This window comes from Tigriopus californicus, chromosome 1 (genome assembly GCF_007210705.1).
Source record: "Tigriopus californicus strain San Diego chromosome 1, Tcal_SD_v2.1, whole genome shotgun sequence".
In the NCBI taxonomy this organism is placed as follows: domain Eukaryota; kingdom Metazoa; phylum Arthropoda; class Copepoda; order Harpacticoida; family Harpacticidae; genus Tigriopus; species Tigriopus californicus.
The window spans coordinates 7,525,213-7,547,281 of record NC_081440.1 but is presented as its reverse complement, the minus strand read 5'-3'; the positions used below and the strand labels follow the sequence as shown (position 1 = coordinate 7,547,281).

At 42.8% G+C, this 22,069-nt stretch overlaps 4 protein-coding genes and 1 long non-coding RNA gene across 5 annotated transcripts; 2 read left to right on the top strand and 3 right to left on the bottom strand.

Annotated features, from left to right (window-relative positions):
- The first annotated feature begins 870 nt into the window (after nt 1–870).
- On the top strand, nt 871–3,287 carry LOC131878614 (beta-1,3-galactosyltransferase 1-like). The gene is made up of 2 exons (XM_059224673.1): nt 871–1,905; nt 2,032–3,287. Exons 1-2 carry the CDS (start codon nt 1,728–1,730, stop codon nt 2,967–2,969), a joined length of 1,116 nt encoding a protein of 371 aa, XP_059080656.1. The 5' UTR covers nt 871–1,727; the 3' UTR covers nt 2,970–3,287.
- On the bottom strand, nt 3,257–5,417 carry LOC131878622 (rho GDP-dissociation inhibitor 2-like). Its single transcript, XM_059224685.1, has 2 exons — nt 4,324–5,417; nt 3,257–3,885 (listed from the first exon to the last, which is right to left on the bottom strand). Exons 1-2 carry the CDS (start codon nt 4,630–4,632, stop codon nt 3,577–3,579), a joined length of 618 nt encoding a protein of 205 aa, XP_059080668.1. The 5' UTR covers nt 4,633–5,417; the 3' UTR covers nt 3,257–3,576.
- Nucleotides 5,418–8,756: 3,339 nt separating this feature from the next.
- On the top strand, nt 8,757–19,487 carry LOC131881916 (uncharacterized). Its single transcript, XM_059228915.1, has 16 exons — nt 8,757–9,181; nt 9,416–9,635; nt 9,713–9,890; nt 10,606–11,159; nt 14,466–14,795; nt 14,908–15,270; nt 15,350–15,604; nt 15,761–16,220; nt 16,299–16,492; nt 16,603–16,941; nt 17,005–17,180; nt 17,286–17,535; nt 17,608–18,296; nt 18,451–18,616; nt 18,684–18,789; nt 18,876–19,487. The coding sequence occupies exons 1-16, from the start codon at nt 9,063–9,065 to the stop codon at nt 19,055–19,057; spliced, it is 4,581 nt and encodes a 1,526-aa protein (XP_059084898.1). The 5' UTR covers nt 8,757–9,062; the 3' UTR covers nt 19,058–19,487.
- Nucleotides 9,282–10,163, bottom strand: LOC131881935 (uncharacterized). Its single transcript, XR_009373424.1, has 2 exons — nt 10,068–10,163; nt 9,282–9,627 (listed from the first exon to the last, which is right to left on the bottom strand). It is a non-coding gene; the product is annotated as an uncharacterized LOC131881935 (long non-coding RNA).
- LOC131881927 (PDZ and LIM domain protein Zasp-like) lies at nt 19,188–20,601 on the bottom strand. The gene is made up of 5 exons (XM_059228926.1): nt 20,319–20,601; nt 20,074–20,225; nt 19,897–19,987; nt 19,661–19,833; nt 19,188–19,584 (listed from the first exon to the last, which is right to left on the bottom strand). The coding sequence occupies exons 1-5, from the start codon at nt 20,424–20,426 to the stop codon at nt 19,467–19,469; spliced, it is 642 nt and encodes a 213-aa protein (XP_059084909.1). The 5' UTR covers nt 20,427–20,601; the 3' UTR covers nt 19,188–19,466.
- Between the last annotated feature and the right edge of the window lie 1,468 nt (nt 20,602–22,069).

The window sequence follows — 22,069 nt, the reverse complement described above, 5'->3', positions numbered from 1 at the left end:
AAAATTAATATTTTTGTGCCAAAATGGTTGAAATTGCAAAAAAGTCCAATATTGATAATAAACTTGCAAAGTTTGCATATACAATAAATTTGCAGAACATTCTGGGATATGCAGGCTTTTTGGAAAAGCTACATAATTTGCTGGATGCAAGTTTTGGTTGGCCATAATGATCATGAACTCTCCTTGATTCGTTTTATGCATTGATATGACCAAGAGTTACAACAAATGATTATTACACTACATTTGAATTTGTTTAGGCCAAGAAGCCAAAATATGCATGAAAACACGAAATATGCAATATATGCGAATAAACCCGTTTTATGGCATAAAATGGATAATGCATATTTTGGCCGTCTCTACTGATAAGGTATTGAGAAAAGGGAAGACTATTATGCAACATTGGAAAGATAAATTAATTGTCTTTTAAGGAATTTTTCAAATAGGTGCAAACATCAGCCCAAAAGTCAATACAACTTCAAACAAATTAGGCTTTCATATCTCATCATAACATCTTACCAATGGAGTCAAAGCGCATTTTATGGAAAGTTTGTCGAAAAATCAGCCATGTAAGGTCACAATCATCAGAGATTTTCCATTTTAAAGTTGCTATGGGCTTTCATCTTAGAGATACTGGATACTTCAAGTCAATGAATTGAAGGTAAATTGCCGCCGGGCATTCCCCCTGACTCAGACTAGATACTGGGGCTAATCTCGGACGACGTGAGCACTCAGATGCAGCAGATATCAGTAATATATATCATGTATCAAAAATCGTGACCTGGCCCCTATGATGTTAACTGGGATGGCATTATAAACTAGTGCGAAGAGAGACAGTGTCCGAGGATTCGTGTACCTTTTTTCCACTTCTTTCAGTGACTTTCACCAGGCGAGAGACAAACAACAATGGACCAACTTACTACCATCAGTCAGCTAGTGCTTTACAGCAGAGCACTGTAGATTAGGATGCTCAGTCCAACGCATCGAGATTGAGAATAAGTGGCTGGCTACTATTTTGCATATTTGGCCATTCATTTTTGCCATTCATTTTTGCGGGCCTGCCTGCCCTCCTCCAGGTGTGTCGGTCGATATGGTCGATATACATATAGCGGGACAGGATGGGTAGGATTAGCCCTCTAGGTAGGATGAACTGGATGGAGCGTATCAGGGGTTAAAAGCGAGCCAACTGGATGGAGCAAAATCACTCGGACGTACGTGGAGTGCATGGATTGGAAGCCCATCTCAACCCTCGTGCATCTTCTCGCTGTGCCCAACCACGTCAACCACATAGGCATCCACTTGTTCGCGGCATGCACCCAGGCTAGCCTGGATTTAGCTGGCTGTCGGCCCACATCATCATCATCATCGTCATTATCATGAAAAGCCAGAGCGGCATGAGTGGCATGAGTGGCATGAGCAGCCACACGAGCAACAGCAGCAACAACACAAACGATATTGCTCCTCGTGTGTCAGACCCAGAAACGCCCCATTCAAATGGTCCGAGTGCCCCCTCAAGGTTTCCAGTCACCATTTCTGCCCCGGCGGTCAGGATCTCAGGATGCCAGGATCCGACGACCTACTGACTGATCAACTTGAACCCCAATCATAATCAGTCCATCCTAGTCATCCGTTCATCATGGATCCGTTCATGGCTTCATTGACGCGTTAGTCGTGGTGGTGGGTGGAGAGCCTGCAGGAGGACCGCCCTTGGAGCGTGTGTCCTAGTCACAATGAGTAAACCCTTAATTCCCATGCGCGTGAACCGGCGGACTTCGCTCCCTCAGTTTCGGGGAGGGCCCACCCACCGTTGGCTGGATTCTTGTCAACGGCTAGTCACGTTCTTCGCACTGATCTCCATCATCTTTGGCATGACCTATTTGCCCTCGCTTTACATGCGACATCTGAAGCGTAAGTTCACCTTGATTGCAGGAATCGAGCTTTGGGGCCTAGCTTTGGCTTGGGCTTGGGCTTGGGCTTTGGCTTGGGCTTGGTTTCCATCATCAGTCGTTTTTAACGGACTTTTGCTTCTTTCAGCCGTAGCTTTTGTCTGGCCGGCCAATCAAACCCGGGACGCGTATGAAATGATCTTGCCCAACGTGAGCACCAATCTCGTGGCCAGTTTGTGTACTCCGACCTCCTCTTCCGGCCAATCTTCGGCCAAGTCTTCCGCCGCCCCCGTACTGGTGGTGGTGATCTGCTCGGCGGTTCGGAACTTCGAGGCTCGTCGAGCCATCCGAACCACTTGGGCCCAAAAGGATCTAGTTCCACCTGGTGTTCGCATTGTGTTCCTATTGGGTCGTGGGCAAAACTTCACGGGGCAAAACTCCGTCATTCGAGAAGCCAAAGAGTTCGGCGATATCGTGCAGGAGAACTTCCTAGACTCCTATGCCAATTTGACCATCAAGTCGCTCATGATGCTGAAGTGGTACACCCAAAACTGTGATAAAGTGCCGTATTTATTAAAAACCGACGACGATATGTATATCAATCTCAAAAATCTTCACCAGATCCTGTTAGCCAATCAAAAACCCAACCTTCTCCTCGGCAATCTGATATGCGGGGCAAAACCCATCCGTGATCCGTACAACAAGTGGTTTGCGCCCGAGTACTTGTATGATAGCGAGTATTATCCGAATTACTTATCCGGCACAGCCTACGTATTATCCAGGAGCACGGCCAAGATATTTCTCGAAGCGGCCGGATCGGTGCCTTTATTCCACATGGAAGACATCTACATCACCGGCTGTCTGGCCCGCTTCGTGGGGATCCGTCCGGAAGATCACCGTGGATTTTCTTATGAAAAACGTGCCATACTACCATGTCTTTACTCTCAAGTGATCTCGTCGCATCAAGTGACACCGGCCGAGATGAAACTTGTGGCCGCGAAACTTAGGCGACCTCTGCAATGTCGGCCTCTCAAGCCTGCTCAACTTCGCAGTTTCGGCACAGGCAAATGCAAATGGAAACGGTGAAGGGAAGATTACGTGGTGCAAGCCAGTCAAATCGTCATTTTTTCAGTGTCTCAAATCGTTGGAATGTCACAAAGTAGGAAAATTCTAAATGTTTGTACGACTCATTATCCGAGATTACCTGGTGCAAGCCAGTCAAATCATGGCCCCAGGAACCTTATTACCTAGGGATACAGGCAACTTTCGCTGTCACAAATGGGCTCAAAACCGGGGCCTACCTAGTCAACAGGTCATATCCATAATATTAATCTAATGATTGTCTTCGCTAATCCCAAATACAAACACGGAAAGCCTTTCACAATAAATGTATTCAGGGAAAAATTCGATTGGCTTAGGATATCACAACTTGTATTCATAGAAAACTTTTGGAAAATTTTGTCCTCTTGACCAAACAATCGATCAGTCGCATAAGAGAAAGTCCACGGAGATTAATAAATGCTGGATAGCGTCGAACAGCTAATCATTGAGGGATCATGTTTTTGTAGTGGCGGATTGTGTGGCAATCGTTTTAGACAAATGAAAGCGGAAGAGTTAGTTTTTAGACGCAATAATGGCACAATTTGGTTAAAAAACGCAACCATCAGTTAAGACAGGCGAATGCAGAAAGGCTTCACCAATCTTTCTTGATATCGATACTCCAGTCCCATTTGAGGTATTCCTTTTTGTCATCGTCACTAAAGAGTGAATGGACGTGATAAGTGCCCCGACCCGTCATACCCGTAGGCGCATCCTCCACTGGTGTCGTGTAACTTTGCAGCTCTGTTTTCGGCCCGTAGGAGCCCACCATGTGGCTCATTTTATCTACAGTGACGCCCATTCGGCTTGTCTTTTGCACATATTTGAGCCCGGTAACGATTTCGCGTTGTACGATGAACTCAATACGAATGCGAAACTGGATGCCTTCCTTGATGGTAAAGGTCTGGAACAAGACAAGACCAACACATTGTCAATGCCAATCAATCCGTTGGCAGATGGACGCTACTCCATGGGCAAGTGACATGAAAATTCCTTCATCAAATAATCAACACAAGTTTCGTCACATTTCACCATGGATGGGGATGATGAATAAATTGATGATAATGATGAATACAGTAAAGGGCGGATTTGAAATTGATTTGCCCGTTGAGTAGGTTTTGTCTCCGAAGCCGGGATTCGATCCCTCTGGGGAACCATGCCGTGTCTCTATCGGGTACATAAGACTACTCTGCTATCATGGTTGTAGTAGAAATCAAACAGGGCTACAAATGAGCAATTGGATGGTCTTAATTGTCAAGAGAAGAAAGCCGGTCACGAAAACGTGCAAATTAATTGCAAATCTGCTCTCTAGTGATGCAGGATTTTGATAAATTTGTCTTACCGTTTTCTTGATCTTGGCTAGATCCTGTGTCAAATCAAGCTCAACATCAGGTCGTCCTTCGACCACCAGAAACAGTTTCTTGACAATGACGTTACTGGGGTTATCGGGTTCGACCAGGACGACGGCGGCACCTTCGCTGGCCGCGCCCAAGAGCGTGGCTTTGTAGCGTTTGAGCGCAGCGTCATCCTCATCGGCTTGCAGGATCTGTTCCAGTGTCTTCTCCTTGGGCGGCTTGTAACCCGCCACTTCGTCAGCGACATCTACCTCATCCACTGGAGCACCCGCTCCAGCCGCATCCGGTTGGCTCATGCTTGTGTTCAGATGTCACTACCAAAAGCCAGGGGATGAGAGGGTCAATCAAGCCCCCAGAGAGTCAGTTAACTTGAGGTCAATCAGCAAACACTTCAGTTTCTTATCAAGCTTGAGTTTTTATCGGATGGATTTCCGTTCCGAATCTCCAAAGGCTGCGTTCAGCATTCAAAAGGACGCCCAGATGACGGCACGAATCCGGCTCTCGAAGGGAAGCCCAGATGCCCCGAGTGAATGGATGGAGGGAGGGATAGGTGATCCCGATGGGTGATCCAGACCAGCTGAGTGAGTCTTGGGTGGAACGAAAAACGAAAAACGGATCGACCGAGCGAGGTAGGCAGATAGCTAGATGGATGGATGGATGAATTGAAGGAAGTAAGTCTCCTTGGAAGCTTGGAAGCTTGGCAGCGTGTACGTAAAATGATCGTGGATGAAAGGATGCCTTGTATACTAGCAATCTAGTAGACATGCATGTAGGCAGGCAGTCAGGCAGACGGCGTGCCTTTGTTTGGATAAGCAGGGAGCGCTGAGGGTGGGCGCCCCAATTTCTTGGAGCTAGCAGGATGAGGGAGCACAGATAAGAAAATGCCCTCCCGAGCAAGGCTGATTTCAAGGCTAGGTGGAAAGAAGACTACGAATATGCTACAAATGCACTCACTCTATTTTCATCCCGGTGTTTCTCGTATCACTTTGGTGATAATCATAGAAAACCATGAAGTTATCTATGGTGATAATGGACTCCAATCGTGTTTATTGCCAGCTGGATCTAGCGCTTTGGGGAGATTCTCCCATGCCAGAGCTGAGATATTTCTACGCAATCGGAAACTGTAGCTTTAACCTAGAGGGAACCTAACTTTTCCGGCCAACCGATTCGGACATTCTCGGACAAGATTGCCTGTTGTCTGTTTTTTCTTCAAAATTCAACAACATGTATGTGTCTAAGGGTACTTTTGAATTATGAAAAACGTTTTTTTCAAGAATTTACACTCGTTTTAAGTGATATTGAATTTTGAGATAATTGATGAAGAAAAAGAATCACGATAATTTACTATTGCACTACAGTCGAACTTCGATTTACCGACATTGTCCGTTAGCGGAAAACACATCGTTAAATCGAGACTTGCAATGAAGTAAATACGCACAGTATTTGGTAAGCAGCGAAAATATCGTTAAATTGAAGTTCGACTGTATCTTATATTGTTACTATTTTCAGGGAACGATAGCATGAACATTTTTGAGCTAAAACTGATGAGAACAAGACCATTAAATCACACAGAACTACATAGCATAAGCGCCTATCACAAACGGTTTGGGATTCTTTCTTACTATTTTGAATTGACTGAGATTGACTCGATCTCATTCCGTGGTTTCAAGTCTCATTTCATTGCTTTTAAATCATTTTCTTACTGTTTTATAGCCAAAATTTGACCTAAGTCAGAGAGACTTTTAACTAGAGGAGTGGACATCAGCGGAGCTAGGACGTTTTTTCTTTTTGTCACAACTCTTTGACCAAGTCATAAATGAAAACAGGCAGTAAGGTACTGGCATTTGAGTTCCAACCGCACATCTTTTATTTCATTCATAATTACCTTTTCTTAAAACTCTAGACTTTTTACTACATAACCCAGACACTTTCGGTATTTTCATTAAAAGGAATGTAACTCTTAATTTTTGTCGTAAAAACTCTATTTTTTTCTTACAAATGGCTTTTTCTTAATCCATGCCTAGCTTCGCCAATTGTCATGTCCAATCCTCTTGTTAAAGGTATCCATGCCTAAGTCAACACTCATAACATAGGCCATGGATGCATAGGCAATGACTAGAATTGATTTGGAATATTTTTTTCCCTTTTTCTAGCGTCAATAATCATCCTATTCTGTCCTACTTTTGTAGGACGCTAGCTCACTAGAACTTAGAAAATGCACTCTGATGGATAGAATGACAATTTTACGATGCTTAGTTTAACGCAAGATTTAAATGGAAATCTAGTGTTATATTGATTTCAATATTACAACCCATCAAACTTAAATCCTGCTACAGGATCGACACCTGCTTATTCGCTGCAAATATTTGAGGGAAGGAAATTGTTCAATGAAGGAGTCCACAGAAGAAAATAGAACTTCAAGGCTAGTGCATTCCAGTGGTCTATGGTTAGTACGAACAATGAAGTCCTCCTCTCTTCTTTCCCGACTCCTTCTTTGAACAATTTCCTTCCCTCAAGTATTCTCAGGGAATATTTAGATGTTGATCTTGTGGCAGAATTTTAGTCGGACTTGGACAAATGTTTTGAACAAATTCATGATCAATGATTCATGATTCAAGTGCTGGCCAGATCCGCCAAATCTAATTCGTTAGTGGAACATATTTTGCATAAATAGAAAGCTAAGTAAGCTATGACAGTTCTTTTCATTTTTACGTGTTGGGAATTCCATTCCCAGTAGCGGTAAGGAAGTCCGCAAAAGAGATGTAAAAATTAATTTCTTCCGGATTAGTTAAAAAATTGTAATGGAACATGGTGTTATAGATTTTGTGCTGAATTGAGTTAAAGGTTAACGCAGTTCGTTCTAATCCAATTCCTGTGTTGTTGTTTTTTTTTTGCTTCTATGTATAGAATTGTCATAATTTGACATCATTTAGCAACAAACAGACAATGGGCATTTTTCTCAATCAAAGTCACGTTCTGATTCTGCAAGAAACTTTATCAAAACGTTTCTGCATGAAATCTACGTGTAGCTACGCCTTTAGTTCAATCATTTTCAATGTCTATTATCATTTTCGTTATTACTCGTATTATCATTTTCATCCTCAGTAACATTTGCATCTCTTTCTAAGGGACAATACTTGAGTTCTTCAAGTGGAAATGGTTCAATAACTCGTAAACTACATCCTGGTCCATAGATTCGTTCCCATTTGCATTGAAGCGGATGCAAACCTTACAATGAGAGTACTTAATCCAATTCAAAATATGAAAGCTTGTTTGCTGGCCTGGAAGTTATCGCAGAAACATCTACTATTTGATCTAATCCAAAATCGTTAGGCAAAGAATGATTCTACTTGTAATCTACTTTTACTACTCCCCATTTTCAATCGATTCCAATGTCTAATTCAAAACAAACATTTCCACTTGATCGACGTCGAGTGGCAATGCCCATGACTAACTATAAATGTCATATTTTATTGCTTTGAGCGGGCAGGGGAGTGGCCACACGGGAACACACTCCCAAACAAAACTTGTTCGAAAATGAATAAAGAACATTGCTACGCTATTTTGTCAATGCCCTTGTTAAGTTCATAAATCATCTCCTATTGTGAAACCAGAATGATTCCAAAACTTGCTCGGCAACAAATGAGGCCAAAAAAACCAAGGACGTTAAAAAATAGTTAGTTTCATCTAGTTTATTTATCAAATCTTTGTCAATCTATTCCACTTGGAAATATGATTTAAAGATGAGGCGAAAAATATTTCTGTCTCAGGGTGTGCTACTCACCCTCGCACTTTGATTACGCATAGGGGCACTAAGTGTGCTGTGGATACGAATGTTGCCACAATGGGCGGTGTTGGAGAGATACGCACAAAAAGTCGCTTGGGTCGCGTTCTTCCCCTCCCCAAACCTTTCATTACCCATATCATACCAATCGTCATCTGCACGTTGAAGCTTAAGTCGAGATAAAACGTGTCAGCCTGTGTTACATACATGAAATAACCACCACCCAAAGGCAAGAATAACGAGACATGCTCGGCTTGCTCGAGTTCGCCGACCAATGACTCGTGAGGAGTTGGTTGCAAAAGGGAGCCAGCTAGTAGAAGAAACCACGAGTACACTGGTGTGTAAGTGCCCAAAAGAGGCTTTCTCCTTCTGGCACCATCGTTGGAGCGAGATGCAATGTTCTCCATTGGGGAACGGCTTTTCTAAAGGATGGAAGAGGACAAGACGGACGAAGAGCTTGTTGTCAGCATGCTTCTTCCATTGGAAACTACTCGGGTACGCTGTTCCAAACATTCACGACCATGGGGGGATGGGTGCATGTATGCAATAGTGCGAAGTAGCGCCATACATACGTACGTAGAAAGGGGATGGAGGAATGAGAAGTTGGAACTGAGGGATGCCACAAAAGACCATGGTATGTGTTGGTCCGTAGATGATGGGGAAAAGAGAAGCGTCTGCTCGCTCATTCACGCACTCACTCGCTCTCTCTCTCTCTCTCTCTCTCTCTCTACCCCTCTTTTTCCATGTCAATGGTGAATATCACCCCAACTATCCTTCACTGGGAGTCCATCCGACAAGTTGAACCCGCGTTTGCCAGATTAATATCGAGAACAACGCAACCAGGGTTGTGACAAAAGAATGGGGCTCTCAGTATAGTGCTTACCGGTAGATTAGATTGTCACCATGTTTTCTCGGTGTGATGTGTAAATTTTCCAACGAATCATGCTGCCGTGTCGTGATTATATTTTGGTGTACCGTTTCAAGCTTTGGTGTTGGGTCTTAATAGCTTTGACAATTTCCAATGTGGAGCCCCTGCACATTTTCAAGATCAGCGATGCACCGTAAGAGCCAAGCAATCTTGATTCATAGAATTTCTGGCCAATTTTATAAAATCATCATCAAATTTTATCCAAATGAGAAAAGATTTACTATCTGCTCATCTCGATGCTTAATATAAATTTTATCCCAAGGCTAAAATGCATTTAGATAGAAATGTACATATTCCGATATCCTTGATCCGCTTATTGGATTTGGAATATTGGCGAATGGACTTAATGGGCCCACGCTTGTTTTAGGACGCACCTTGTGCAAGCCAGCCGTTTTATCGAGCCTGGAACTCCATACCGTGTTCTGGTGACACTCTTTCAAACCAGCCGTAGATCGCCTCATTTCAACGAGTATGTCCATGGATCCCTTCCAGCCACAATCCACGTTCGGCTTTTGTTCAAAGGATCGTTACTATCCGAGGAGTATCGAGAGGCGTTCTCGGATTCGTCAACAGAAATCGCTTTAAAGGTGAAATCAAATTGTGAAATGCTATCTGGCAAGGCGGTCACGTTTCAAGGTCGTTGGGGATTGTTTCATTTATGCAGGTGTCTGGTCATGTGGCCTCTCTCCAAAATGGAGATTATTCGGTTGAGATTGAAGGCAACCATTACGGGGGAACTCAAGGATCGCTATTTCTTTACGAGCGTAAACTATTTCTGGAACAACACAAGGCGTGGCTTTGGGCTGAGACCAACCGAGCCGTTTATTACTTTGGCCAATCAGGTAAAATCAACGTATTATTAAGTTTGGGTAGCTCGTCATTTAGATTTAAGAGATACGTGAAAATGGTTGACGCTTTTGTCCCGCCCTTTTCGGTGTCTTTTGATGATCAATTCTTTGCCTGCAATCTCTCCAAGGAATACGAGTTCACGTAGAAGCGTACAATATGTGCTACTTTACCTCCTTTTATGGACACTTTTTAAATGAAAACGAACGGACTAATCAAATCAGGGGCTTTTCCCCATCTGCCGATTATCATTCGTTAGTAAGCCAACTTTATTCTGAAAAATCAAGTCAAATTAAATCCTCAATAAAGTGTCGAACACGTGTGATATTTTGACACATATGGCAGAAGAGGCTCACCCATTTAGCGAATTAAAAAAACTCTGTTCTGAAAAGATCCATACAGAAAACTGGAAGACTTTTTCCCTAAGGATCACCTTCCAACGAGTTATTCTTCTTAATGTTACCAGCTGTGAGATCACTTGGATCATCAGGAATAAAAGGAATGATCATTACGCCATGAAAGAAGATCATCATCGATCTTCAGTAACGATTTGCCAGTCTGTCTAAGTTGGCCTGCATATACTGTAGGTGTCTCACTAATCGCTGGGCATGTTCAATTGAGCTGCGCACATGTGTCCAACAAAGCTGGAATACACGGCGATGGCCATCAACCAGTTGGAACACGTATCTTCATCATCAACTTTGGTTGCAGTGCATTTTCGGGTATTTTCCCTCGACGATAGAGGGAGACCTTGGGATGTGCCCGTTACCATTTACTTATGGAGTCCTCATGGCGACGAAATGCGAAGGTGGGAAGGAAAGTATCCCAAGATGGGGCAAATCAGTCTTATTTACGATTTGGCTCGGTCCACCGTCTCTGGAACCTGGACGCTTGAGGCCATAGTTAGTGATCAAGGCCGGGGTGCCCCCACCACTAAGGTTCCCTTCCAAGTGTCCAATGAAGATCCGACCAATGCAGGCATATTCATGAACATTCACGTCAAGTCTTCCGTCGTCCATGCCGAAGGCCGAGTTCGAGGCTCGATCGAATCAGGTCATGTGGACCATCCACAATATCCCGTTCTCGGGCTACTTCGACTCAAATTGAATGTGACGAGAATGCGAAGAGCATTTCACGGAACGGGAAACTCGTGGAACCCGGTGGAGTCTCGTAGTCTTTTGATCGAAGGGCAAAAGAGTAAAGACGGACAGATATTGAATCTAAAGCCTGTCTCGTGGAAAGCCCAAGAAATTCAAGACTTTCAGGTAGGACTCGCTAAATATCTGCATCACTGTCTGTTTTACCTGTTACCGATAGCTCCCTTCTAGAACATGGGAAGGCAAAAAGGGCAAAATAAAAAAGGCATTAAAATACTTAAAAAAAAGAAAATGCAGCAAAAAGGTGTTTGACAAAGCAGATCATGAGCTCTTAATCAAGAGGCTCCACAAGAAAGGGATCCAAGACAAGGTTCTCAATTAATTAAGAAGTTTCATTTGTTGTAGGAAGCAATTGGTTAAGGTCGAGGGATCTTTAAGTGACATATATGATCAGGGGACTAGTATCGAAATGACAAATAAGGATGGTTTGGGCTCAAATGTGACCAAGTTCATATGTTCATCAAGATCTTTTGATATATTGTAAGAAGTACTTATTTGGAATAAAGTGAATGGTTTAGGAGATAATACTTTTTTGCTTGTGATCGCAGTACAGATCTCTAGAAGTCGTACCTAAAAGAGTGGTATTTTTATAGCTTTAAAGTTTACGGATTTTGTAACCGATACAAAGAAAGTTATTCAATGTAAAAACTGTCATGTCTGAATGTATAAAAACAAGGCATAACAAGAAATGGCCAAAAACAATCATAAAATATTTGATCCACCAACGAGTTGGTATTAGCCGGTCTAAGAACTCCTTGGACATTGGGATGGTCGGGGATTTTGGACATTTGGGATTCAGCAGCCTTGCGTCACAAAATGCGAGCAAAATGTAAGCAAGGTCTGTCATTGGTTGAAAGTGCGGGTAAGCAAAGTCAAAGGAGCAATCCCTGTCAAAGTAAAAGGGCGGGAAATTCAAACTGATCGAAAATCGTCATTTTCGAAGTCAAAGTTTCACATGTTCCGGTCGATAATTTTGTCCAAAAATGTTACTGCAACACGACATTTTTGTAACCGTTTCAGAATCAATCAAAATTAGAATCATTTTTGCATCAAGCTCTGGGCTAGAAGGAAAAAGCCTGCAGACCAGTACATAAATCTCAAGCAAATGTCGGCAAATCCCTTATGTACTTGACGATGGCCCGAATGCAAAAAAACTCCAAATTGCCCCATTGTTAGATTTCACAAGAGATAGTCGCATCTACCATTGAATGATCATTTATCAAACAAAAATTAGTGGCTGAGATTAATGCGAAAGAGAATGTTTTACCTAACATGACTTCACTAAAGAATTGGCCAAAAGCAAAGTTAGTCACCCTTGGAAAATGATGAATTTTCGAATCTGCCGACCTCCAATACTGATCCAAATGGGTTTTGAATGAGAGGACGGGATCAATTGTTTTGAACAGTCGCCAAAGGTCCGGAGGTAGAAGGTTTTAGAGTCTCGGAGCACGATTTACTACGAATTCCTTTTTTTATTTTCTTGACTAGCGCTGGGTTTCTAGGTATGGTATGGTGTCAAAACTGCACCCAAAATGTCATCGTCTTGAATTTTGTAACGCAGCCCGCCCAATTATTGAAAATGTAGCTGGATTTTAAAGGAGCTGGCTGATGTGTTAGTCTTTGACTGCTTAGCATCTAAAATCAGGGTGCGGTACTTCATTTTTATTGTTTTTCTATCACTTCACAAACCCTAGCATTGTTTCTCTACCATGGCGGAGTATTCAACAATTTATCTGATGACGAAAGATTTTACTCAAGGGCTTTGTTTGTTTGCTTGTTTATATGTTTGTTTTGGAGTCAGGTGGCAGAGCTCAGTTTTTTAAAGCCAAAAAGTTCATCTTAGGGCGATAAAGGGTCCAGTGTATGAAGCATAGTACGATCTTTTCTCGATCTAAGATTCACTCTTTCGCTCTAAAAAACTGGGCTCAGGTCTCTCGTTCGGTCTGCCATCTGATGACGGGTGTCCCAATTGAGGGATATTCCTGCTCCGTTATCACCACCAACATTGATTATTGCCTCACCCTCGGGAATGGCCGTAGATTCGCCCACTGAAGTGTTAAAGCAGAAACTCAATCTGTAATTCAAATACTGCAAAGAAGTTTGGACTCTACTCAAGAGCATTTTGAGGGCAATATGTAAGGAGGCCGTCAGGCTTGGAGAGAAAAGCTTTTTGAAAATCTGCAAAACCTCCCTAGATGTCGCTTCATGTCTCAAAAGTGATGGACCATCCGAAGTTCCCTCTCTACTCTGAACGTTGAGGAAATCAGATCTTATTGCATGCAAAAATAATTTTAGACCTACCATTTCACTTCGGTTTCAAACGCGTCAAAAACTTGTTGTGAAGGGACACTTTTGATTTCCACATGTTTCTCCAGGAGAGATCCTGAATGCAATCAGGGTCTATATCTACTTAAGGCTAACTCTTACCATAAACTCCTGTGTTTAATATAGAACATAAATCCAAGAAAATGTCCATTACACTTTTGCAATAAATCAATGGTGCAGGTCGAATGCTGAAATAAGTGATAACCTATGTCAGCTCAATCATCAACATCGACGATTGCATCAAGCTAATAACAATTATTTATCAAACTGTGCCAAATTTAGTTTTTTGAGAAGCAACTATATAGGGAAGCTGCCCTTTCAAAGGTAGGTGGCGATAGCTCTTGAAATTGAGGACGCCAACTTGAAAACGTCAGTCAATCAGAGATATACAATATTTTTTCGGCCCGAATAAGGAAATATTTTTTACATATTTTTTGAAAATATCATCCTGCGTTCTTGGCATGTAGTAGAAATGATGTGTTTTTACCCTACCATCTGTCCATAAAGACTAGCGAAAAAGAGCGTAGACAAAACTGTGAATAGCTTAGCCAGCCAAGTCGATATCTACTCCTTTAGTTTAAGACTTGCTAAGTTGGTGGAAAGCCAAGAGATGGTGTCACAAGCAAATACCTAATTGTAATAGTAAATTCACGGACGTACATTTAACAAAAACTATTCTGAACCACTTTCACATTACCAATTTCGGTCTAACTACGAATAAATGTGCAAAATCGTCATATTCGTAGTGGTTGCTTTTTCCCAACGTACTGAATCGAAATACAGAGCCGAAAGATCAATTAATCCATCAGCTTTGCCATTATCCCAATTGCAAAAGTGCATCCATGAAGACATCTCCAAATAGACAAAGAGCGTATGGCACATCAAGAGCTCATGATGCAAATGGTCGTCGATCCATTTTGATTCCACTGGCGATTGCAAAACTCTGTGGCTACGTTCACTTTGTTGGTCCGAAAGCCATTATCAATTAAAAAGATCTCGGGATCACATCTGTGGCAGCTTCTACCGTAGCCAAAGAAATGCATTAAGTTCGGTCCGATTTGATCTTTTGGTCTTTCCTTCTTTCCTTAGATTTCTTCCCCCATCTGGTTTTCCCTTCCGTTGACGAGTGTTTTGCGTGAGAGTGGTTTTGCATCTTTCCCCTCGAGTGTTTCTCCCTCTTCCCTTTCCTCTTCCCTTTCCTCTTCCTCCTCCCCATCTTCTTTGTCTTCTTCATCTTCATCGATTGGATCCACGGAGGAGGATATATTCCATGTCAGGTTGATTGGCAGCCTCATAGACTCTTGGAGTCAAGAGAATGTTCACCACGAGACATCCTTCATTCTTTATCCGAAAAGTTTCCTCCTGGGAATACACTTGAGCTCTTGCCAAATCTACGATAACTTTCCAATTACTCTCAAGGTAATGTAAAGATCGTAAGCATCCTACCTTCATTATGAAGCGAAGTTCTTAAGAACTTCAGAATCTTTGACGGGAAGGCAAGTGAGATCATCTTGACTTTTTCATTCCTTAGCTTTGGATAGAACGTGCCAACCGAGAACCCCTCACCATTGGGGATTTAGATACTGGGAATCTAGAAGTGACCCCTACTCTCACCTTGGTCAATGGTCATATTGTTGATCTGAATCCATTGATCCCCGTGTACGATCAATTGGTGAACGACCGACATTGGTGGAAAACTACGTTCTCCATCGAAGAACTTTTGCAAGCGTCCAAAACGGAACTAAACCTTACGAAGATCCACGCAGTTACCATCAAAGCCTTATACGTGACACCTGAGAGCAAATCCAAGGCCGAAACCATCACCTTACCCGTGGTTATTCCATCGAAGAGCAAGGAGCAAATCAGTCTGTCTTCCTCATCCAGAAAAATCCGGGTATTTTGATCATGATTGGCTTGAATAGGATGGTCGGAAGAGACTTAAAAGTGTTGCTATTTTCTGTTTTCTTATACAGGTTGGAGATAATATCATCTTTCACGTTCGTAGTCGATACACTTGGCACGAAATATTTTTTCTGATCCATTGCAATGGTAAGATACTGGTGTCTCGTCGGATCGTTGGAAAAAGTTCGAATCTGATCACGTTTGATGAAAGAGCCATTCAAGGCATGGCCCCAACCTCTACAGCGGTAGTGTGGAGTCGAAATAAAAAAGGCCAGATCATCTCATCCATTCTCAAATTGTCAATTAAACCACAAGGTGGAACAGAGGTATTGCATGAATACAGTAATTCGTAAGATAAGAGGAAGCTCCCCCTTCTTGAGCAAAGAACAATCTGCTTTCTGAAAGACGCTCTCTGAGTTCTAATATATTGTAATCTTGCCATCCAACATGTGCAATGATTGATTTTATTCTTCTTGATTCAGGCACGGCTACTTGCTACTTCTAACCAAAACAACGACTCATTCACTTTAATGGCCAATTCCAAGCAGCCAAGCATTATCATTACCAAACCGTCCCAAAATGGAATGGGAACCGATTTAGCATCCCAGGTTGCCTCACGTCTCTCTAAAGGTGACATGCATGTAGGCCACCTCAACAGAAATGACGACATATTCTGGCTCTCGGACACACCCATTCCCGAGAAACCATTATCCTCAGCCATGAGTCCAGTTTGTCCTTGCCGATCTCAATGTCCCAATCACGAGTCGTCCAATCCAAGTTCTTGGTGGATTCATAGGAACGACTCGCCCAAATTTGAGAATTTCACCGAAAGTCTGTGGCAGACGTTTGAGACGACCCACAATGGCTCGAAATCGAAAACGATTCAGTTCAACGGACTTCGTCGACACGTTTCTCTTTCGGTCTCTTCTCTAAGCAACAAAGGTAGTTGGGCACATGTTTTGGGCCTTCAGACAATTGTAAGGATTGATGTCAACATATGTTTTTTTCCGCAAATTGAAGGTTTGACCAAGTTGAATGCAAAGGAGTTCAGCTTGGGATCTACGTTTCTAGTCTCGGGGAAATTCCCCAAGCGATGCAAAATGGGTGAGAACGTCACCCTTGACATTCAAATCCAAAACGTTGGAACAATAGCTCAAGAATTGCACTTAACTCTGATCGCGACGACGCGATTCGAATTCCCTGCGCAGAATCAAGTAAGTTTGCTCGAGTCAGATCGCTATTAGGATTTTTATATGACCCATGAGATTCGATCTGGATCAATTTCATGAATTGGTTTTGATATCCATTATCCAATATTGCTTAGGCATCGAGATTGAAGAATTTCCTGGTCGCAGTGCAACCCAACGGTCGAGCTTATTTGTCGGTTCCCATCGTGTTTTTGGCCACTGGACCCACCGAGATTCGTCTTCATCGCTCTGACAACAAGGACGGTCCTGTCATCATTCGCACCAATGTCTTAGCGGCAAAAGTCCAATCGAAATGTTGGACATCCCTACAAGTGGAACTGTTGAATCGGCCCAATGTGATCGAACGGTTAGCAAGTTGTGCCCCTTCCGAATCAAAATTGGTCCAATCGAAGGTCTTCATTTCCACCGTGGTTCATTCAAACAACCTTCATAATGAGTTCGATTCCTTGTCCAAGGTGAGAAAAAGAAAGGTTTTCTTTCAACTAGCGTGAAATCATGTGGATTTCTTTTCTTCTTAGGAGGATTTCTGTCAATCTAATTTGTTCGCCTTGCGGTCCGAACTCATCAAAAACCAAGCCCAGCACTTGAAGAAAAGATCCTCAAAACCATTGAAAGAAAGAATCAGAGAGAAATATCAGCAACTATTGCGTTGCCGCAATCCACTTGGATATTTCTCACTCGTTCCTTTCCAAAGGTACTCGTATATTGTCCCTCATAAAAATACAATTGATCTACTAAAGTGTGAACCTGAAATGATTCAGTTTCTTTCCGGCTTTAAACATTTTACTCAATCCTTCAGTGTCCCAAGCCTTTGGCTCACCGCCTTAGCGACCTCCACTCTGTTGAAGCTGTTTCAAGAGGGTTTGGCAGTCGATGGAAGAACTCTGATTGTGACTCTCCATTGGTTAACGGCCCATCAAAACATGGATGGTTCCTTCAGCGAATCATACATCTATAACGGATTTCATGATCACAAGCTGCCGCTAGAATTCCAGAAAATGGCTTTGACTGCTCAGGTTCTGACCACTTTAGCAGATTTCTCAACCGAGGTAGGTTTAAAGAATGGCGAAGTATCTGCTCCTCCTCAACAGGGCGACCCTTAATATGATGTATGGTTTCAGAACTCTCAATGGAACGTTACTTCCGTTTCTGATGTATCTGCCATGTACCTGAAATCCAGGTTGCGAATTGTGGAAGCCTCTACCACTGGAAATGAGTTCGAGTTGGCCTTGGTAGCCTGGGCCTTGACGATAACGCAAAGTCCTGGAGCTGAGACAGCCTTTGAGATTCTGGCTAAAAGAAAGAGCACTAACCCCAATGGTTTAACGTTCTTTGGGCCGTCAGAGCAGCACTCGTCCTCCGTTCGAGCCACTGCCCTAGCGTTCTTGGTGTATCTACACCGAGGTGAACTTCTTACGGAACCCATAGCATTGTGGCTCAATTCCCATCGTTTTTCGGCCGATGAGTTCTCGCAAATTTTGTCCAGCGAAGCCATGAAAGCGTGGTCCGATCGGCATCCTCATTCCCCGACCAGTTTGATGTCGTTCAACCTAAAAGGCGACAATGGGAAAGAACGGGCTGTACACGTGAGTCGTGGGTATGCTCAAGACATTCACTATCCTGGAGGAGTTAAACAATTATGGCTGGAAGCTCAAGGGAGCGGTCGAGCGCTCATTGTTTTGGAGACCGTGTATGAGCCTCTAATGGAATATAGCCCATCATCTTCATCATTATCTACTTACTTGCCAATCAAGACCGATTTCGAACTTGCCAACACCTCGTCAAGCATCACTATCAAAGTTTGTTTGAGGTAAGCTGAGAGCAGTTGAAGGGCTGGGATTCATCCCATCTGGGATGGACTTGACCGTTATTGCCTTTCAAACAGTCAGTAAAAAAAATCAAGCAATTTTAGATTGTGGGGCGTAATCAAGTTGATCAGTTCATTTTGCTCTGGTTCTTTTCAGATGGAACTGCCACGATGACAAAAGTGTCTCTGGGCCAATTGCCGTTCTAATGTCGTTGCCAACCGGTTTTCACATAGACATCAGCAATTGGCAGTTCTTAAATGGCCGCACCGGCATTCACGTGTTACCTCAAGTCCATGATCAGATATATCTTCAACTTCTTAAGGTGTGGCACCCCATAATGAAACCCTTTACAATTTCATAAATGTTTCTATTGGCTGCTCTTCTTTCAGCTCACCAACGAAGAGGAATGTTTTCCAGTCACGCTGAGATCCAACTACAACTCCAAAGGGGTGAACAAGCAACTTGTCATAGGCGTTCACGATCAATTTTCTCGAGGTATAAACGACATGAAGTTACCTGGAATTGATTTTAGATATGGTCAAACTTGGTTTTACTTAATGTTGATGTTATTTGGATTTCAGAATTATCAACTACTACATATCTACAACTGCCAAACTTAAGTCACTCAAACCACTTGCAAGGCTGTGAAGACTCGGTTTGTTTTAGCGCTTCCGGTGCGATGTGTGCCAAAATATTCATGGACCATTATATCATGTGGCCAATTCACGCTGCTCTTGCCATTATGTTAAGGAACGCCGTTTAAATCTAGTCCTTTGGCCTTAACCGAGCCCCTGTCCCCTTGTTTGCCTTGGCTGCAGAATCACTTATTTTCCTATGGCTGTGCAAACTGGGGTCATATTTCTGTGATGCTCAAGCCAAAAAACCGAAAACTGTCTAGTCCAAGATTAAGCTTTAATAAAAACATGTTTTCATTCAAGAGATATTTTTATGCATATATTTCCTGGCTTTAGGTCATCGTATACGACATGGTACCGGAGGATCGCATTATAGCATCGTCAATCAAGGTTCAGGTTGAGGCTTTGGTCTTTGTGGTGCGGCATGTTACTTTCAGGGATGATGAAACGGTTTGCTCGGCCGTTCGTTCATTGTTAGAGAAGGAATGAAGGAAATAGCAGTTTTTTTACTTTTAACCGTAGAAAAAGGCGACGGAATCAGGGTTTCTTGTTTTTATTCGAGTTGGCCAAAATCATGGCGAGAACCGCAGATTCCTTGTCATCAAAGTCCTTTCCACTGGGATTCATGAGGTTGCTAATATCGAACGGCTTGCCGCTGAAATAGGAATGAAACAAAATGTCAGAACGGACTCCCAAAGCTGTGCTAAGATGGCCGGTCGTAATGCACTTACTTCAGGGTTCCCTCTTTCATAATTTCTTCCAGAGCCTCCTCCGAGTAGATTTCCAAAGGCGAGTTGTATTGTTTTGAGCACATTTTAGGTTTTCCTACCGTGGTGAATCCGTTGGAGTTTTTGAGCCCGTTGCCTTCTTCTATAGATCGAATCCAGTATGGTTTGTCTTTATTCTGCAATTAAAGGATGGAGTTTCAGCGTTGAAACAAATTTCATTTGAATCTGCATTGGCTTACCGGTGCATCAAACTCATCGACGATATTGGTCTCTTGCGTCTGTCCTTTCTTTGGGAAGGCCTCGTTCATGCTGGGCACGATATGATCCCCCCTAGGTAATAGCACAAAGGTGATTGACAATATATGTGAGTCAGATCAAAGGAGTCTGACAATCGTGCAATTAGAAAAACAATGTACCTTTCGACTTTCATGGCCAAACGATCCCCACACTTTTTGATCAGCTCCTTGCACGCATTGTGATTCATGCCGAACACACTTGTTCCATTGACTTCCACAATGTAATCACGGGTTCGAAGTCCAGCACTGAAGGCCACAGATGAATAAGCAACCTGTGCGAAAAAACAAGTTTGGAATTTGTTTTGGAGATATTGATGATTTAAAAAAGTTCAGTGGGGATGAATTATCCTCCTGCAAGTACTTACATTTTCCAGAACTAGCACGCGGCCCCTGTCTTGACCTCCGCCAATTCGGAGACCCCATGGCTCTCCCGATCGCCGAGTCATCTCCACGTTTAGCATTTCCTTCGGCATGATGGAACTGTATGGGGATTCTCTTACTCGCAAATGAACTTTGGAGGTCCAAGTATGTGCTCTTGTACAAAATGGAAAAGGACAATTCAATTCTTCACACTCTGTTGACACTGACCAGGGTCATGAAAGTCTCGATCCAACTGAGGCACACCCACTGCTACTGACTGCAATCCTTACTTGAACAACGAGGGACACGAAAGACTATCCAGTGTGATCATCCGCCCAGCGAGTGCTTAAATTGCCGTTCAAAAGCAGGACTGGACTCGAGGAGAATTGTACGGCTCCCTATTGGCGAACTTTCGTGTATCGTCGCTGGCTAGTAGCACATGTACAAAATGTATGTAGCGTCTCATTGACAGGCCCAAGGTATTAGCTCACTTCACCTCGCGGCCTCATCTCCCGCAGCATGCAAGCCAGCAAGCACTGACACAAGACGACCTGGGGGCAAATACTACAAAGTAAAGACCAAGTTGTTCCTCCCTCAACAAGATCGAGGCTGAGGGCATTTTCATGCTCTTGTCCCGAAAGACGACCGCTTTGCACATTCCATAGTATTCAGAGATGGACGAACGTTTGTCGTGATCTTAACCTCTCCATTTTGGAAATTTGGTCCGGTCAAAAATGGTGTCCTATAGTTTCTGTTTTATTGATGATACAAGTGCGCAAACTTTATCTTTTTTATTGGACTCTCGTATGAAGCATTTTATAGTAGATAATACTAATTTGAAATTAGTCAATTCAATCAATTCTAATACCAACTAAAGTTTGAATTGCAGAGCTTGAAAGCCTCTTTTTTTAGAGACGCTTTACATCAAAATGACCTTTCCTACTCAATACTAATCGTGCAATTGGGTTAGAGACGTTGCAATATTCTGGTTGGTTCGATTGTACTTGGCTAAACCAATTCTATTTTTTGTCTGTAATTAAAGAGAACGACTTCACAAAGGTCAATTTCCATCAATTTGAAAGAATACCATCAGCGCAAAGAAAACTGTCTTCAGTGGCTTTTCCCCAAGTTTACCCATGGCCCACCTATGAATCAACATCGTTCAACGAAGAGAAGTATCTGAGAAAATAAACGACTAGAGCTAGAGGGTTGATGAAATTCTAAAGAAGAAATGTGCTCAGAATTACATCTTAATGCATGAAAGGGTTCAAACTTTCGATTATTACTATTTTGAAGAGCAAGCAAAAGTTGTGCTTCCTTTTTTTCACGTTTTTGGACCGTGTATGTCTTTGTCAAGAACTAACGCAATATTCTGTGTATATTTTAGATTTTGAATGCACTCATTTCTATTGTAGCAAGATAAACACTTGGATAAGCAATTATCTGGTCTATTGTAGATGGTTTACGCCATCATCATCATCAGCAGAAACACCCGACCAGCCTCACCACCATCAGGCCTATTATCTTTTCCAACCTGATGAGGTCCATCGGGTCAGTCAGTCCAGTGAGGTCGGGCGTCAATGCCTTGTTGGATCGAGAAAAAACTGGCACTCTGCCCGGATATTCTCAAAAGTTTCGAGTATATTGCAACGCCTCTCTATCCCCACTGTCCTGGAATGGAAAAAGCGACATGTACTCAAGCAGCATTATACACTTGGTAGTTTCCTTAGTCGACACTTCAAAAAATTGTACGACG

What these genes read in the sequence shown, in the direction of transcription:
- LOC131878614 (XM_059224673.1), top strand. Translation starts at nt 1,728, where the DNA reads ATGAGTAAACCCTTAATTCCCATGCGCGTGAACCGGCGGACTTCGCTC. An exon ending in TTACATGCGACATCTGAAGC is followed by an intron (nt 1,906 to 2,031) that starts GTAAGTTCACCT and finishes TGCTTCTTTCAG; the next exon opens with CCGTAGCTTTTGTCTGGCCG.
- LOC131878622 (XM_059224685.1), bottom strand. Translation starts at nt 4,632, where the DNA reads ATGAGCCAACCGGATGCGGCTGGAGCGGGTGCTCCAGTGGATGAGGTA. An exon ending in TAGCCAAGATCAAGAAAACG is followed by an intron (nt 3,886 to 4,323) that starts GTAAGACAAATT and finishes GTCTTGTTCCAG; the next exon opens with ACCTTTACCATCAAGGAAGG.
- LOC131881916 (XM_059228915.1), top strand. Translation starts at nt 9,063, where the DNA reads ATGCTGCCGTGTCGTGATTATATTTTGGTGTACCGTTTCAAGCTTTGG. An exon ending in AAGAAATTCAAGACTTTCAG is followed by an intron (nt 11,160 to 14,465) that starts GTAGGACTCGCT and finishes TTCTTTCCTTAG; the next exon opens with ATTTCTTCCCCCATCTGGTT. An exon ending in CCTCATCCAGAAAAATCCGG is followed by an intron (nt 15,271 to 15,349) that starts GTATTTTGATCA and finishes TTTCTTATACAG; the next exon opens with GTTGGAGATAATATCATCTT.
- LOC131881927 (XM_059228926.1), bottom strand. Translation starts at nt 20,426, where the DNA reads ATGCCGAAGGAAATGCTAAACGTGGAGATGACTCGGCGATCGGGAGAG. An exon ending in GCGTGCTAGTTCTGGAAAAT is followed by an intron (nt 20,226 to 20,318) that starts GTAAGTACTTGC and finishes TTTTTCGCACAG; the next exon opens with GTTGCTTATTCATCTGTGGC. An exon ending in TCGATGAGTTTGATGCACCG is followed by an intron (nt 19,834 to 19,896) that starts GTAAGCCAATGC and finishes CTTTAATTGCAG; the next exon opens with AATAAAGACAAACCATACTG.